The sequence below is a fragment of the Rhinolophus ferrumequinum genome, chromosome 9, assembly GCF_004115265.2.
Source record: "Rhinolophus ferrumequinum isolate MPI-CBG mRhiFer1 chromosome 9, mRhiFer1_v1.p, whole genome shotgun sequence".
Lineage (NCBI taxonomy): Eukaryota > Metazoa > Chordata > Mammalia > Chiroptera > Rhinolophidae > Rhinolophus > Rhinolophus ferrumequinum.
Genome location: NC_046292.1, coordinates 15,684,172 through 15,702,207, shown reverse-complemented (window position 1 = coordinate 15,702,207; position 18,036 = coordinate 15,684,172). Strand labels below are relative to the sequence as shown.

Sequence of the window (18,036 nt, the reverse complement as noted above, 5' to 3'; positions counted from 1 at the left end):
GTTAAGATGAGGAATGAAAAAATTATGGTACAATCAATGGGCTCTAACATGAATTCTCTGCAAATTGAACATAGATCTGCAAAATGCAACACCAACTACGTACACACCACCATATTTGAAGTCTTAGCTAAAACTTAATAAAGACTGCTGCTCCACAGACAAGTTTCAATGAAGAATGCATTTGGGCATGTGTCAATAACCGAATTAAGAGCTATAACCAAATCCATATGCATCTCACTTTACTCTATGGCAATTGTCAAGGGAAAATGGAATTCCTCAAGCAAGCACACACTGGGCCCACAATGCTCCTTACCCCTCAACATAAGCCTTCTTTCTCCTTCGAGACTATACAATAAAGCTCGGTTATAGGTTCTACTTCAATAATTCTAAAATTGCAGTTTCAAAATCTGGGAGCAAAAGACTTAGCTTAAGACAACAGAACTGATAGAACTCTTACAGGAGAGAATGATTTATGTTCTGCTTTACAGCCAGAGACCACAACTCTACCCTGGGCCAGTCCCTCCCCAAATCTGGACTTCTGGTCACAAGAAATGAATCAGAGAAAACAGAGATCACTGTAAATCCACCAAGGAAATTCAAGTAAAAAAGTGAAAACTCCCCTCAGATGAAACAAAAAAAATGACAATTTTGTCTAAAAAAATCCACTTAGATCAAATGTTGATATGCTACACATATATGCTGATTCAATTACAGGACAAATCAGCCCCAGAAATACACATTAAGCATTTTTCATTCACTTAAAAAAAAAAATCAACCAGTTTTTTCCTTCACAAAAAAGAAACTTTATTCTGTACCACAAAAACCCAGTACGACCTACCAATCACTCCAGCTAAACGACATTTAACACTCCAAATTTAGCAAGGGTTTTACAATCTAACAGCCAAAATAAAGTTAGGGGTAGCTAAAAAGCAGACATGCTAAAACAACACCTCTGAGCTATATTCAAAATAGCTAAAATTACAACATAAATTTTCTTTGTATCACCCTAGAGTACAATGAATATGTTCTGAATAGTACCTTGCCCTCCTCTCTTTATAGCAAAAGAATTTCTGATGAAGGACATGAAAGAAAAATTCACAGAAGAAATACAAATAACTAAAAAATGTGAAAAAGCAGTCCATCTAAATAATCAAAGAAATGGAAAATACATGAAATGGTTTTGGTCTGTTATAGCAACACAGATTATCATCGTTTTAATAGCAAAAACAGGGGCAGAGCAATGGGGGTGTCACCTTGTTCAGCCTCTCTGGGAAGCGATCTGGCAACATGTATCAAAACTTAAAGTGTTCATGTTTTTTTAACAAAGAAGTTTTCCTTCTAGAACTCTATCAAAAGGAAATAAACAGAGATAGAGTAAAAAATATATAAAAGCTATTCAGAGCTTAATTATAATAAAGCAAAAATGAACATTTAAATATCCAACAGTTAAATTATGACTCAACTGTCAGATGAAATATTATGCAGGCATTAAAATCAATCATTTAGCCAGAGGAGGAGGGTGAAGCAGAAGAATAGAACAAAGTAAGGGTTTCTCTTACCCTGGGAAGGAAAAACAAAGCGATTATTTTAAAAGTATATTTTAAAAAAATGTTTAAAGATTCTTATTGTGTTCATGAGGTTCTGAGGAATGAAAAGGATCCAAAGAATGAGAGCAAGTAGGATCTCCATTTTGTAAAAACAAGAATTACATATACATTTTTTTAAGTACCTGAAGGAAAAAAAAAACGACTAATTTTTAACAATGGTTCTGTCTTTCCCCATATTCTCTATAAAAGTAATATGCACTGTTTATAACCAAGGTGGAAAAAAGCTAACGTGGAAACTTACTGTGCGGTTTCTAATAAATAGGAAAACCTTCTGGGTCTGCTGCGGCCCACTGATGATATCTGGAAAACAGGCTGCTTCTTGAGAAGTCATCCGGTCATGAGGAAGTCTACTCTGGAATGCTGCGCCCTCCACACCTAGCGAAGAAAGCAAAGGACTTCTGGGAAAAGTGCACATGAATACAAAACTAGGGATAAGGATTATGCCTCAAACTCCCCTTTGGCCTGAAGAACCTCTGTAAAGCTTTGCCTCATTCACAGCCGGATCTCACCTCCTTTGGAAAAAAAAAAATCTTTCAATTTGCCCCAAAGCTAAAACACTCTAAGAATTTAGTCACTCTCTTGAGCTTAACATTCCAAAACTACAGTTTACTGAGTGAAACAAATATACCTTATAAAACATAAGGCACTGGAGTATTTTTTTCATTGACAAAATAACTTTATAATTTTGGTGGATATTCTAATTAAAATCAGTATCAATGATAGTGTACAATAAAAGTTAAAACTAAAGAAAAATACACTAACAGGAAAGCAAAAGAGGCTATGGAGTGAAAAACACAATCACATGCCCTATTTTAGGATTACAGGAGGGAACATGAAGAGGACTCCAAGGTTTAATAACCAAAAGCACGAAATACACAATCTTGCCAAAACTATCATCATTAGTGCTCCTAACTCAATGCTGGCAAAAAGTGAAAGAAATCAAGCAGACTAAATTAAGAGACAGAGGAAAGGCAAGGAATTTTATCTTTTCTGGCAGAAACATTAGAAATGGTTTACTACATAATAATGCAAGTGAAGCATGTTACTGCAATACACTGTATACTACATATATATGTAGTGTACACATATCTTATATACTACAAGTAAAATATGTTATTTTGAAATTCTTTAAATTGGGTATTAAATTGATACATCTTTATAAGATGTATAAATAAGTACATCTTTATAAGATGTCCTTAGATACACATTTACATGTATTTCTAAGATCACCTTAGAAAAATGTACTTAACCATCAGCTTATGAAAATATCAAGACACAATTTAAAGAGGTTCAATAAAATTGAATTATATATGACTAATGAAATAGGAACCAGATATCCATATTTAATTATTTTAAAGCATATAAAACAAGAAGTTGGAAGCACTGATAATGGAAGCAAAATTAAAGGAAAGGTATTAGTAAGATTAGGAGAATAAAAAGAACAAGGCAGATAAAGCTGTAACTTAGAAAATTATAGTTAAGCTGTTGAGGTATTGTTTCCACAAAGACATTCAAACACTACCTAGGGAAAAAATAATGATTAACAAGAGGTCAGGCAAAAATGCCTAATGCTAATATGGGCTGCACATTAAGAAACACTGTTCTCGGAGACAAGGAGAAAGATCTATCCATCTGCAATAGATAATGAAGGCACAAATACTGTGTTCAAGTTACTAAATCAAATCAACAATCCTCACATTTAATGAATCCCAACCTAAAATTAAAGGCTGTCAGGATCATTATTATTCCTTAAAGAAAAAAATAATCAGTGAGCGCCATATTGCTGAGGATGGAGCATGAAATTAAGGCAAGAAAAGAAGAAAATTTCAGTTATGTGAAATTTTCTAAAACTGTGCAGCTTTGATATCCCTACCATCAAAAATCAAAACAAACTAACCAAAAAAAAAGCAAACCCAAGATCAAAAACATGTCATATTATAAGGAGCATTATCTACATAATAATAATAATAATAGTAATTAACAATCCTGAGTGTTTGGACCAAATAGCTCAACAGGCTACTTCTTGGTGTATTTCATGAGTGTATACTATAAGCATGAAAATCAATAAATTCTATAAATTCTACTTCTCCTCAAAAATAGGGGTTGTTTTTTTCCTCAGCTATGTTACCTTCTATATGTTTAATAGGTGGTCACTGAACACCAATTGTACTGCAAAATATTATTGTCAATGACAAGAAAACCACGTACGAAAACCACTAAATTTTATATTACATTTGGTTACTCATTCCATGTGTTCTTATTAAAAATCACTAACATAGCTGGCTAACTTTGGGAATCTTATATGTAACAATTTAAATTTTTTATTTGTGTAAGTCATGTGGCAGTTTTAAAGTACCTTTAAATCAAACATCAAAAGTTCAACAAAAGGAATTTAAAGAAGCCGAAAGTTGTGACATTAGTGTATTCCTGAATAGTATTTTCCATTTTGATCTTCTACATAACATCTAAAATTACCTAGTCGTTCTTATACTTTATCAATTTTTAAAAATGAAAAATGGTCTCTAAAAACTCTCAGTTCATTATTTTCTTCCTTTGGTTTTTAGGGATGAAAACTATTATTTCAAGGAAGGAAGGCCACTATCAAAATCAAGGAGAAAAGCCTGAAAGATAAAAATCTAACCTTTTTTCAAAGAAACAAAAATTAATCTGGAACCTAAACTGTTTAGAAGCTCAATCAAAACATCCCTTCTATACGATATTTCCAAAATGAACTAATAGACCACTAACTCGTAAGTGCATCCTTTAGAGGGTAAAACCTTAGAGAACACAGTTGACTTTAAAAATATCCTTATTAAAAGGAAGTATCAGTAGTACCGATAATTCAGAAGCTATTTACACTTGGCTCTGGAACATACTTTTATACTTCGGTGTTTGTGTACACTTAACAGAATGTGGTGTTCTAGAAATTTCGAATGTTTCAAAGATGCTATCTAAATTGTTTTTAAGCCCCAAGTCTGCCTACATACCAATCCTGCCCTTGGTTCAATTCCTTTCTCACCACTTCACACCAGGAAAGTCTAGCATCACCTGTCAAAATGCACTGATGCTAAAGCACAACTGTCCTTTCTAATGGTCTGACTAGCTCAACACTTTCTCTGAAACATAGTAAAAATAGTTAAATTATTTAAGGGAATAATTTAGACCTTCCAGGATAGATCAATTAGAGAGGCAGAAAGGGGAGGTGAGGATACATGAAATCATTTCTCCCCTGATTCTGATATAATAAAGGCAGTATCGTGAGAAGAGTAAGGTAACAGAAATATAAAAATTAACAGAGAAGAAAAGAAGGCGTCCATGACAGTTACTTTTTTTTGCCCATAAAGTAGGTAAATTAACTATAACTAGATTTCTAGCTGAAGAATGAAAACAAAAGCCTGATGGGATCTACATATAGACTACCTAAAATTAGTAAACTATGTATGCACCATATCCAGTCCTATAATACTTTAAAAATAAAAAGAATAAAGAATAGGGGGAGAGGAGAGAAACGAAAAAAAAAGAGGAGAATCCCATGATTTCTTATGCTTTGGGGTTTTATTTTTAGGGTAAACACACTTTAAATGATTCCATGATGGAGGATGTAATGAACAGTCTGCTGAAAAAACAAGACCTCTGGGTTCTCACCGCCCCAACTGCTGGTGTATCCCTGAACAAGTCATTTAAATTTGTTTCAGGTCCTAATCCATAAAACAGGGGTGATAACAATACCACCTGTTTGTCTAGGAAGCTAGACAAGATGACCTCAAGTTCCCTTCTAGCATAAGATTTAGAATGTATACACCAACTTGAAGTGGGTTTTAAAAAGTCAAGATATGATCCTGGCCCGAAGATACTCATGAGGGTCATTTGTCTTTATTAAGAGAAGAATGTTGATCGCTGATAAGCACATGTTTCTAATGCTGATTGATCATCTCACAAATGCATGCTTCTGAACATGACAAAGATCTGAAAAGAGATCTTGAAGGGTTCAGAATAGTCAGCACCATTCCTGGAAACAAAACTCATGTTCTACTAATATTAAGTCAGTAGCACCACAGTTTTATATGAAAGTCTCCTTTTAATTTCAGCAATACAATGTATTATTTAGTTAAGCAAAAGAGTAAATCTATTCACATAAAAACAAAACAAAAAGCAACAAGAAAACAACATAATCTTCAAGATTAGAGCTCTAAAGGGTATCGGTATCCCTGATCCTCAGCAATTCCATAAAGATCCAATTGTGCGTACTTTGATGAAAAGCATTCGTGAAGGTTTATCTGCCATAGACTCTGAATGAGGATTTTAACTCCTCTAAGATAACCACGTACTTACTGGTCATCAACTGCCAATCCTTGGGATAGCATTTAAAGAAGTCTACTTCTAACACTTTGGATCCCCGAAATACTAACGTATGTATTAACATTGAACTACCTTTGCTCCAAGAGAGTAAAACACAAATACTCCCTGGACCTGCTGCATGCAAACTGCAATAGACAAATAATTTTAAAGTAGACTTAACAGTTGAAAAATGACAAACTCCAAAAATGAACACCTATCCCAATTTGATCAAAATATAAAACCAGCCTTGACATTGGAACACACAAAAACATCCTTTAAGAGGCAAAGAAGAAATCCAGACATACTATTATACTTTGGATTCCGGGAACAAACTTTAACTGTTCCAAATGGGCCACTAAAAATCATTTAACCCTTTACTTTTTCCTAGAAGTAAAAAATCTCAGTTTGGTCTGAAAAGAAAGAGCATTTTGAGCAGACTTTTAAAAAAAAGATCAATTTTCGTGTGAGAAAGAAAACGTTTAAACTGCAAAATGATTGACTATGTAATATTAACTGAAAAAAATTTACTCAACGCCATGTAACAACCATTTCTAAAGAGTCACTTGCCTGCATAATTCCTGACTAGTCCTAGAATGCCTTTCCGTCCTATTTTTTTTCTTTTTTGAAGACTTTCAGCCTACGGATTCTCCTCTTCATGTATACAGTTATACTTGTTTTGAAAGGTCCCATGATTCCTAAGTCTGTGTCTTATATCATGTTTACTGATACTATAAAGGCTGCTGGGGAGAAAAGTACCCGCCATCTCCTTAAAATCGAAGAGCGGAGGGCTGAGATCGGCCTGAGGACTTCAAAAGGTTTTGCTTGCCTTTGTTTTGGCTACACTCTCTCCTAATACTACTCTGTCCTGTGGGTTGAATTTTCCCTGAGCTTGGGACTAAAATGTGGATACCACAGCCAACAACACTTGCAAGCATCACTCCCTGACTTGGCGGCTCTTGCTACTAAGTGGCAAGCATCTAATGCCACCCTCACCTGATGCTTGGCCGTCTCCATACCCTCCAGAACTGTCGTCTTGAAGTCCTCCTGCTTGCCCTGTGGAAGGAAAGAGGAGAACTCAGGGACCTTACTCCATAAATTGAGATAATATCTGGACATAAAGGCCTAACAGTTGGCGACTCACGAATTCACCACCAACTAGTGAACCCATATTCAGAGAGCTCCTTCTTCTGGAATCAAGGCCCAGGGAATCACATCATAGTCTTCAAAATTCTGGTCAGGATGTTTCAATTTTACATGCTGATTCTTGTTGAAAGGCAGCAAAACAAAGTACATAGTAATTCTAACTGTTAAATCTTTGCTGTCAGTCTCATTTAATAGTCACGGTTGGAATTCCAAATGTCTTTTATCATTTGTTGCTAGACTGAGAACAGGTGTGACATGGGCTCTAGGATCTAGTGTTTCAACAATTCAACATCTGCTCAGTATCTCTCTATCTTACCTATCTAAAAAGTATGTAAGACAACAAGCAGAAGACTTACAATTTTAATGAAAAATTCTCCCATTGACTTCAAAGCAGGGACTATATAACAATTCAGTTCTAAAAGTTTTATTTACTATACATACTAGACAGTGCTAGATCTGAATATGCCAGCGCTTCCTTAGTAAAACTTTAAACACACACTATAAGACGACCGGCAGTCATATGCCAAGTACCGTAGATAGACACACACTTGGGGCGGGGAGGTTTGTGCAGGCAAGATCTTGGTGGCACTTCTACCTCAAGCTACAATATAAGCCTGCTAAGATAATTTCCTCATTGATTAATGTGTAGAAGTAACTTCAAGAAAAGTATCACAGCTTGAAAGTTCAATCTGAGAAAGTCAGGATTTATCATCTTCCAGGCTTTTCCAAAATCAACCACCAAGACAGATGCTATGATCCTCTTAAACTCCTAGTCACATGGTACACTACGGAAAACTACGCTGTGATCTTTGAAAGATAAGGAAACACTCCCCCCACCCCAACACACACACACCAATGATCTAAAAAAAATTGACAAGCGTCATTTAAACAGTTTATCTGAAAAGAATCTCAGTAAGAAAGTAGACTGATTATTCTACCATTTGAGTTGAAAGGGAGCAGCAAAGTGAAACTAATGTAGCATCCTACTGTAAGAATGGTCCCGGGTCTTCAAGACTTAAAATGACATCTTCACCTTTAAGTATGTGAACCTGTTTAGATAGAAATGATTTTTGACAATATGAGAATGTGTTCCTAGAGGGAATATGCTCTGCTTTGAAGATAGAATAGAATCTCATTCTCAAATTATCTCACTATGTTCTTGTCTGAAGGGCCCTTTAGGTTCTAGAGGTTATGCTTCTCAAACAAGGCACAAAGCATATGATTTGTTTACAACCTTTGGAAAAGGACATAAAATTATGAAGAAATGAATCCAATTACTTAATCCAATCTACAAACTTATCTTGAAAAAGCAGGCCCTGCATTTAAAATTGTACTTTTCAAGTTTAAATAAAAAAATGTTCATTCTTAAACTTCTGAATTTATTCATAAAAATCTTTCAAAGTTAAAAAAGTTGCCATTGTTTTGTTTGGTTCCAAATAAAACCAAGCTCGGTAAGACTGAACTGTATTTTTAAAAGTGGGGAGAGTAGCTCAGAACAATGAAGTAAATTTGGTTTCCAAGAATAACATTCAGGCATTAGGAATAACATACAGCTCCTCTCTCAAGTGATATTCCTAGCGTGGCAAAAAATAAAAGAAGCAGTCTCTTATCATGAAGGCATCTAACCACCACTTCTAAAAAAATTAAAAATTAAAACAAAAACTACTTTCAAGCCAGTCATTAAACCTAAATTATTTTGTTTTCCTTCTAAATTTCTATTGTTTTCCTTCTTTTCCCACTACTCGACATGCAATATGCTAATTATTTTAATCTGCAGGTAGCTCTTAACTGATTCTTTTCTGTCAATGCTACTTTAAATAGAAATATGGATTTCTTACTTCTGAGGACTTATGTCCTCAACAGGTTAACCGGTTGCTCTTTTATAAACAAGGTAGGGCAGGCTTTTTGTGTTCTGCTTTTGCAAAAAGTAACTACCAAAACTCTTATACAGATACTGTTCTTTGATGAAAAGATGTAAGAGAAGTACGGAAAATATTCAATACTCTGGGTAAGATTTTTAAAAGGGATCCCTCCTAAAGGCAGAAAGTCAAAAAAAAAGAAGAAAGAAATGAAACTCCAAAGCATTACTTAAGCAGAGAAACAGGAGGAAGCCAAGCAGAAGGTGATATAAGGATGTAAAAAATGATGGAAAACAAAACAAAAAGTGCTTAATATTAAGCACAGAAACAACAGATTTATCTCTTAACTTGAAGCTTTATAACATGTTTGGATTCTGCTTCTGACAGTGGCACAATGACATGGAACAGCAGGCAAGCACTACTGATTTCAATCAAACCTGACAAGCTGCATAAAAAAATCTCAAAAGTTAAATCCGTCTTTGAAAACATAAGTTTCTACTACATTAACAATCCGTTGAGTTTCTTATTTAATATTCTTACTAATTCAATGTTTACTGAATACCCATCCAAAACTGCCAAACAGAAATACAAACCTAGGATAGCTTGAGTCCCTATTTTAAAAGGGCTCATACTCTAATTGGGGAAAGATGAAAAATACCAAGAAACTTTTGTTTTTTGTTTTTTAAGGAAACAAGAAGCTAACACAGACTTAAGAGAATCAGGGAAGCTTTTCTGAAGCAATCCAGAGATGTTCGGATAGACTTAGGAGGCAGTGAAATCACCAGCATGATCCAGAACATTTACAAAAGCAAAGAGAAAAAGCACAAGACATGGTATATGCAGAGAAGCACACAGTTCCCTGCTTAGTGAAAGAGATGGTCTCCAAGAGCAGTGGTAGATCGAGCAGTATGGACACAATGAGCCCAAACCTAAACTTGATCTTAATAATAACGATGGAGAACTGTCTGATTTTTGGCAGGAAAGCAGCAAAAAAGGTGATATTTTAGTTAAACTAATCTGGTCACTTTGTACCAGGATAGATTAGAGGGAAAAGGTGATCTAGATAAAAGATCCAATCAAAAGGCTACTAAAATAATTTAGATGTGAAATAAAATCCACTAGAATAAAAAGGTGACAGTAAAAATGGATCAGGCATAACAAATCAAAAAGGCTGTGCACAGGAAGATACATGACTTTACCAGACTTAATAAAAGGGATAAAGGACTTTCAAGATGATTCCAAGTTTTTTAAGTTCAGGGGATGGAATGGACAAAATGGGAAATTTGGGAGATAGGTTAGTGAAATTAAATGGAAATACTCTAAAGATGGCTGGAAATTACAGACTAGAACTCAAGTAAGAATGAGGCTAAAAGACTTTAAAATAGTATGGAGGTAGTAAGTGGCTCAGAGAGTTTAAAGCAATTGTAAATGAATGATTAATCCATAAGGAAAGCCACAGTTTCAAAGAGGAATTGGTCAACCTAGACAAATGATGAATAAGTTTAAACATTTTTTTTTTGAGAAAAGTAGTGAGTTACCAGTGACCATCACCATTGCACGCTCTCCTCTCCGTAGTGAGAGGCTGCTTCAAAAACACCTCCAACTGTACTATTCCTGGTGCATTTCTTACCTGCTAACTTTTAAACTATGATTCCTGGCAGAAGAATTAATGATCTATAGCAGTTCGAAGATATGCAAAAAAAAGTAAATTTTGGGCTGACAAATCTGACTAAACTAGCATGAAGGAAAAGCTAGTTTAGGGGTTCCATTGAAGCAAATCAGAAGCATTTTAACACAGCTAACACTGCTCAATACCCTCCAACAAAATTATCCAAAATGAAATCTACGGGGTCTAATTGGAGTAGCAATCCTAGGATTACAGTTGTCATTTAAAATACTGAACTAAAACAGATAGCCTTCTTAAGGTCTAGAAAGCAGGAAAATGGTGCTACTTGAGGGAGGAGCCTGCCTGGAATTTTCCCACTATACCACTGGAGGAGCAGGAGCACCACTGATTTGCCCCCAAGACTTAACACTGGGGCAGAAGTGCTCGATGGCAGGTATCCTATACCAAAGAAAGTAAGCCCTACAGGAAAGGGAGAAAAGCAAGGCTTTTCCAAACCAATGGAAAGAAATGACTTTTTCAACATGCTATTCCCCTCCACATCCCATAGCAGGGGTTTTCTTTCCTTATTTTGTTGCAAAGTCTTTGTTTGTAGTTAACTTTTCAAAATGTTCCAAAGAAAGTCTACAATTCAGATGCTATGGAGGCTGCTCAACTACCAAGCCTAAGGTGTTTGAGTAGTTAACAGCAAAGCTTACTTTTCTAGTTATTCACCTGTTTTTAAAAATGCCAATATTGAACTTTATTTTGGACCTGCTATTAAAAGAACCATTGTAACTTTCCATAACTGATAACCATGAATAAGTTTCCCAAGGACAGAGAATCCCCTTTTTCTGGTCAAGTAAGTTTCTCAGAATGCTGGCAATCTACATGTTCCAAGACTAGAATCAGAGGCTCCTTTCATCTTAAACATGACTTGAGTCTAGACTGCTATGAAGAAGACACAATTCCTTACGTGTTAATTAACCACATGTACTTATCTATCTTCAAATATCAGAAGATGCAAAAAAAATAAAAACAAAAACACAACCCTATTTTCAAATGTTTAAAACCTCTGTGATCAGAAAATATGGCAAAATGTTAACATCTGATATATTTCAATAGCTGATACATGGATTTTGATTATGTTGTTCTCAGAGGAGAGAAAGTTTTAGAATGTACCAAGATTTGCTATTCTTTCTATGATTTAACATATAAAAGCTTAAAGAGTGTTGAAATGGGCCCACACTCCACAGTTTCCAAAGGTGACAAAGTATGTTGACTAGTCCAAACCTAACCTGATTCTTTTTTGAATAAAATAATCAATCCAACCTATTCCTGGTTCAGCTCTGTATTTAAATACAAGATGTTTGTACACAAAGGTGGAGTTCGTATTTTCTTATTTGATCCTCATATCAAGCCCCATTTTGCAGAAGAGAAAATCCTTACAAAGTACCCTGTTCCTCTATTATACCATGATCAGACCAAATAAAGGTAGCAAAACAAATTCAAGGAAATTATAAAAACAAAGTTGCTCAACTAAACAAATTATTACTTTGCCTGAATAAAAATAAAACAAAATAATCAATGAAATGAAATCGTTAAGAAACGTAGCTCAATCTCTCAAAAACCCAACATAAACTGATAGCATCCAATTCAATGATTCTCATCAGCCAAAAGCAGTAAACAGTTAAAAATCAAGTATCTCAAAGTGCTTCATAAAAGCCCAGCTTCACCCCTTCATGTTTAATATAAAACTTCCAAAATCCAACTTTGGGAATAACATTTAAAAACAACTTCTGAGTTCTCCACCATACTTTGAATACATTTTTATTGTATTGTTTCTTCTTCACTGTAGTCAGTTATAATCTGTAACCCTAGACTGGACTGAATTCTTCAGCTTTGAACCCTCCGAATCCAGCACTGCGCCTGGAATAAAGCATTGGAGTTTTACAATTAATGTGTATAGAATGAAGTAAATGAGGACCTACCACATTTGAGGGCATCTTATTTTGTGTAGAAAATGGCTCTTATTTTTTTTTCAAATGTTCCCCTCCACACTATCAATTCCCCTACTTCTTTTTTTTAATTTTTTTGAAGATTTTATTGGGGAAGGGGAACAGGACTTTATTGGGGAACAGTGTGTACTTCCAAGCCTTTTTTCCAAGTTAAGTTGTCCTTTCAATCTTAGTTGTGAAGGGCGCAGCCCAGCTCCAGGTCCAGTTGCCGTTGCTAGTTGCAGGGGGCGCTGCCCACCATCCCTTGCGGGACTCGAGGAGTTGAACCGGCAACCTTGTGGTTGAGAGCCCACTGGCCCATGTGGGAATCGAACCAGCAGCCTTCGGAGCTAGGAACAGAGAGCTCTAACCGCCTGAGCCACCGGGCTAGCCCCCCTACTTCTTTTTTTTAACTCTTCCAGTAAGCCAAGAAGGATTTGGGAAGACTTACTTCCCTCCCACCCTTTCTGCCTCTAAATTTTTATGTTGAAATGTGATATTTAAAAGTATTTTGCCTTTTTTCACATTTATGTATACCTTTGTGTCTCATATGAGGCTATAAATTATTTGCCAGTGGGGACCGTGTATTGTAGAGTGATATACATCTTAGTCTACTTTTAGTTATCTCTCAAAATAATAAAAATTCTTGAATTGATCTAGATTACGTTATCAGCCTGTGACATATTTTTCTCAGCCCTCCAGTAAGTTATTCTGGAGCATAGTTGCAAATCAGAACACTGAAATGATGCCACACACATATATGCACGCACGCACGCACAAGCAAGAAAATTAATCCTAGGTTTGTTTTCTAAATGTACACATCACACCTTTTCCAACAAGAACTCAAATGATTTCAGGCACTTATGTGACACTAGTAGGCCAAAATGGCAACATAAACAACACTGGCAGGAATGAATTTCCTACAACTTCTAGTATATCTACAAAAGAGGGTCTCCTCCTGGGTATGGGGATGTAATAGAATTTTATAATCTTTCTTGTGGAGCTAATCTGTGTCAATTCTCCCCAAACCTGAAAGCTATTCCTGCTCTCTGACAACTGCAATTGTAGGCATGAAGAGAAAAATCTGAGATAAAAAGCCTGGGATAAGCCACTTGAGAAATAGTTACAGCATAATAAAAAAAAAAAAAAAACCACACACACACACAAAAAAACTATTCACCTGAACTCTGACCATTTCATATCCATGCTGCCAAACCCCGCACTTGTACTGGGTTTCATACTGTTGCAACCAGTATGATTGCCTCACAGGGGAAATCAGGGCACCTGATTAACAAAGAACTATGAAAATATAAGGACCACTATACAAATATTAGAACCACTGATTTTTTTCTTTTAAAGTAAGAAAAGCCATCTTTAAGCCTTCTCTAGTCAAATTCTATCTTACCAAGCTCTAGAAGATAATCCAAAAGATTCTGCCTGTTAGATTTTTGCTATACTGAATAAGCAATTCACCATTTTTTTGGTCATCAATCTTTTGTCATATGGATATTTTCATTATAATCATATTTGTAATCAAATTTCATTGAGTTTTAAGCTAAAATCTTTCACATATACGCATATACTTTGTATTTTCTACAATTTAGTATTTTTACTAATTCAGGTTGCATCTTTTATGTGATTTTTAAACATACTTTCAACTTTCAGTATGACTATTGTGTGACCAGGGCCCCCAAATTAAAATCAATTATTTTTGTCATACCAATCTCTCACATCAATGATTTTTATAATTTGTTTACTAGGTTCTATCTCTTTCAAACACACACATCCAATATTAACATGCACAATAGAGAGGAGAGCACATACTTTCCTTTGTTTATATACTTATAAGAATTCCTTTAAGAATATAAACAAGGAGATAAAGTGATTCTTCCTAGTCATTCAATAAAATAGATTATAATACAGAACTCACCGATCAGCTAACAATATCTAATAACTATATCTTACAAAATCAACTTGAAGAGTTAACCAATGGTTCAATGAAGCCTTTGTGTTTCATTATAGAGTATTAACACATCACTGAGTCTGGAAAAGTGGTACACATACATTCTTTTTTTTAATTTTTAAAACATACTTCTGATGTCTCTATTGAGAAATCTATTAATTTGAAGAAGTCTGGAGAAAAGCACCTCAATAGCCCATTTCAAATTTCATTTCATTTAGAGTTAAGTTTCTATAAAAGTCTTAAGCTATATACAACTAAGTTACTTCTGACACAAAATGAAATGTATCTTTCCAAACCAGAGTACCTAAACAATTATCCAACACAAAATTGAAATCCAGGAGCTGCAAGTGAAGTTTTTCTGAAAATTTTCAACTGCTGAAAGGCAGTGGAGAAAAAAATAAAATCATATTTTTGTATGGAAATAAAAAACCTAAGTGGCAGTAAATCAGTTAATACAGCAAATCCTCACTGAGGAATAATCTAAGGTACATAGCGTAACAACTGAGCCAAGGGCAAAAAAAAAAAAAAAAAGGATTTCTCCAACGTCGGCTACTTTAACAAAGGGGCAATTATTCTAAACCAGTAGTCCAACCGAAATTTTACTCTATTTTATAGACACTCCACTATTCTCTGATACTATTAATAACCAAACATTCAATGCCAAAAACAGCCTATTCAGGTTCAACTGCCTGAACTAAAAAATAAAAAAATAAAAACACACCTTGATAGAAAATTACTAGAAAACCAAAAACCATCATTTATTAAAAACATTCAGTGTATAGAAAATATAAAAATACATGAAAACGTTTAAGAAAACAAATTAAGTAGATTTTAAATATAAGCAACAATACTTAATAGAAAAACACATTTTCACTCATGGGACTACCACAGAACTATATATAAGCCACATTAAGTTATCAAAAATTGACAAATCTAAAAACAGTGTTTAAGCCAGAACAGAGAACTTCTTCCCAATTAAATAAATCCAAACAATCAAAAAACTCCAAACTTCTTGTTTCCATAAACATTCAACTTGGATATTGAGAACATTTTTCCCTTGACCCAAATCCACTAAACTTGATTACAAAATAACCTAAGACATCTCTGCAATTCCAGCTCTCTTTACTCCTTTAGTTCACCCTTACAGAGCACATCAGATGGATTTTTCCAAAACATGTAATTTGGTACAACACCCTTCACTCAAAAAAACCTCAGTGCTTCCCTCCCACCCCCCATCCTCTCAGTGCTTAAAGGACATTGAGTCCATATTCCTTAGCCTTGGTAACAACCAAGGCTCCAGCCTTCTTCCTCTCTGTCCCCTCTCAGAACTCTCCTAGAGGAATTTTCTCCAGTCAAATGGTTTGACCCAATGACTTCAGAATATCTTGAGCTTTCATAATTAACAAAATCTTTTATTCTTCTTAACATTGTGGAAAGCAAAGCAAAATTTTCTATACAGATTTAAAAGCTGGTAAGAATGAAATATATTCAAACCTTACTTACAGTTTAAGAGGGTAAGTTAATTTCTAGCTCTTACCTAAAATAACTGAGATGAAGAAAAGATTTGATAAAGAACCAGACTCACATCTTCTCTCAAGATTTTAAGATATTCATATGGCAATATTTCCATTCAATTTTTGAATGAAAACTCAAGTGAAAGAACTGGTTCTGTAAGATAAGAGATTTGGAAAGCCTGGACAGTTTCTAAATACTTGAACTCACCTGATAATATCTCATGATTCACTATCAGGGCCCTGTCTATTTCTAAATTACATAAGTCAGTAAACTGTCACTACTTTTCTGAGGAACATACTTCCCTAAATCACCCCGGAATTTTTTTAAAAAAAATTTTCAGTTGTTTTAAAGGAAAGACAACTTTATTTTCATAACCACATATGGTAAGTTTTAGCTGTTATCAACACATCTCTGAGCACTGACGATATCCTTAACTTAAGAAACAAATCTTCACCTTCCCCCCAAAATATTAAGGTAATTAAACTAAAGCACTGGATTAAAATTAGCTAGAACATAATAGCATAAAGACAGTTCATTAAATCCTAAAGCCCTTTGCTAAGGTATTTACTTTTTGTGAGAACAGTCCCAAACATTTATGGGAAAAGAGAATTAATAAATAAATAAATGTTTTCACAAAAAGAAAACACCAACACCAAGACTTGGTTTAAAATTTTCAGAGGACAAAAAAAGTATGTATCAACTGGGTACCAATGATAAATCAGTTATTTACTGAAAACACTGACAACCACACAAAGAGGGTGAGGCAGCATCTGAGAAATCAGGTCACCTACTGAATAACACTTAACACCCAGAACTAAGAGATCAGTAGCCCCTTGCTGTATCTCATTAGCAAGTCTACAGCAAAGGTAGAAAAAAAGAAGGCAAGAGTCATGAAGAATACAGAAGAAAGTAGAGAGTAAAGGGAAGAGAGCTAAAATATAAATCTTGAAAGAGGAGAGGAAAAAAATCAACAAAAAGAGAGGAGGGGTTGAGGTACAGAGAAGGCTACATATGCCTAAGGGATATTAGTCCGAAAGGTAAAATCCTACTCTCAATGAAGAGTTGTCCCAGAAGTCATTTTAAGAAAGTTTTAGGAAAATCATTCTAAGAAAACGCCTAATTCCTAAGATGAACACAGAATATAATTATTTTTTTCTAAATGTTCTCAGACTATGTTCTTTTTATTACACTTTATTATAATTACTGTAAATTATTAATATAAATTTTTATCTTTGAGAATTTTAGCCGCAATCTATTTGTATATTCTAAATCTAAATGTAAATTAACACCTGGTTTGTAATCCTCTCAAATAATACATTGGTATGAATCCTTTTTTCTTAAATAAAATAACTTCTGGTGATTTATATAACACAAGAAAAACCTAAAAGACGGGAGGTGGGGGGGGGGAGAAAGAGAGAGAAACAACAGATAAAAACTTTTCAAACAAAATATGCCTTAGTCTGGGTTCATATGAAAGTCATACAAGAAACAGCAGATGGGGTCTGAAACAAGCATTTTGTTTTTAAAAGGTGTAGGACTAAAAGAATTGTTGAGGTGAATTGGGCCTAGAACTACTAGAAATATAAAAAAAGTATTTTAAGGTGAACTTAGTGAAAATTCAAAGTCAAGAAGAGTAATGAAATGCCATTAAGGGCAGAAGATATGAAAAATGAATTAAGATTCTACTTGTGTTTGGTCTAAAACAGACATGGATGTCTCTCATTGGTCTGGGTGTCCTCAGGACTCAGGCTAAAGGGACATTAGTGAGAACTCTTTAAAGATATGTGAAGCTCTGAAACAAATACTATAAACTCCAACAATCTTTCCATGCCACAAGAAACACTATGTGAGCTCAGCATCTATTCACAGCCTTTTCTTATATCATTCCTTTCATTGGAGGGCTCAATGACACAAACAGTAACAGTTACTTAGGCCTTTTCTTTGACATCAGAATATATTTTTAAATTTGTCATCAGGAAAAGACCCTCCTCAAAACTGGTCCACACCATGA

The 18,036-nt window shown here is 34.7% G+C and overlaps 1 protein-coding gene across 4 annotated transcripts in view; it reads right to left on the bottom strand.

Moving 5' to 3' along the window:
- Nucleotides 1-18,036, bottom strand: part of KDM1A (lysine demethylase 1A) — a 54,230-nt gene that overhangs the window by 27,625 nt on the left and 8,569 nt on the right. For 2 of the 4 annotated variants that reach the window (XM_033115976.1, XM_033115977.1), the window contains exons 3-4: nt 6,939-6,998; nt 1,849-1,982 (exon numbers count right to left, since the gene is read on the bottom strand). In XM_033115976.1, the coding sequence (XP_032971867.1) occupies nt 1,849-1,982; nt 6,939-6,998 (194 nt within the window). The remainder of the gene's footprint in view (nt 1-1,848; nt 1,983-6,938; nt 6,999-18,036) is intronic. The other 2 variants (XM_033115979.1, XM_033115980.1) reach the window with 1 other exon arrangement.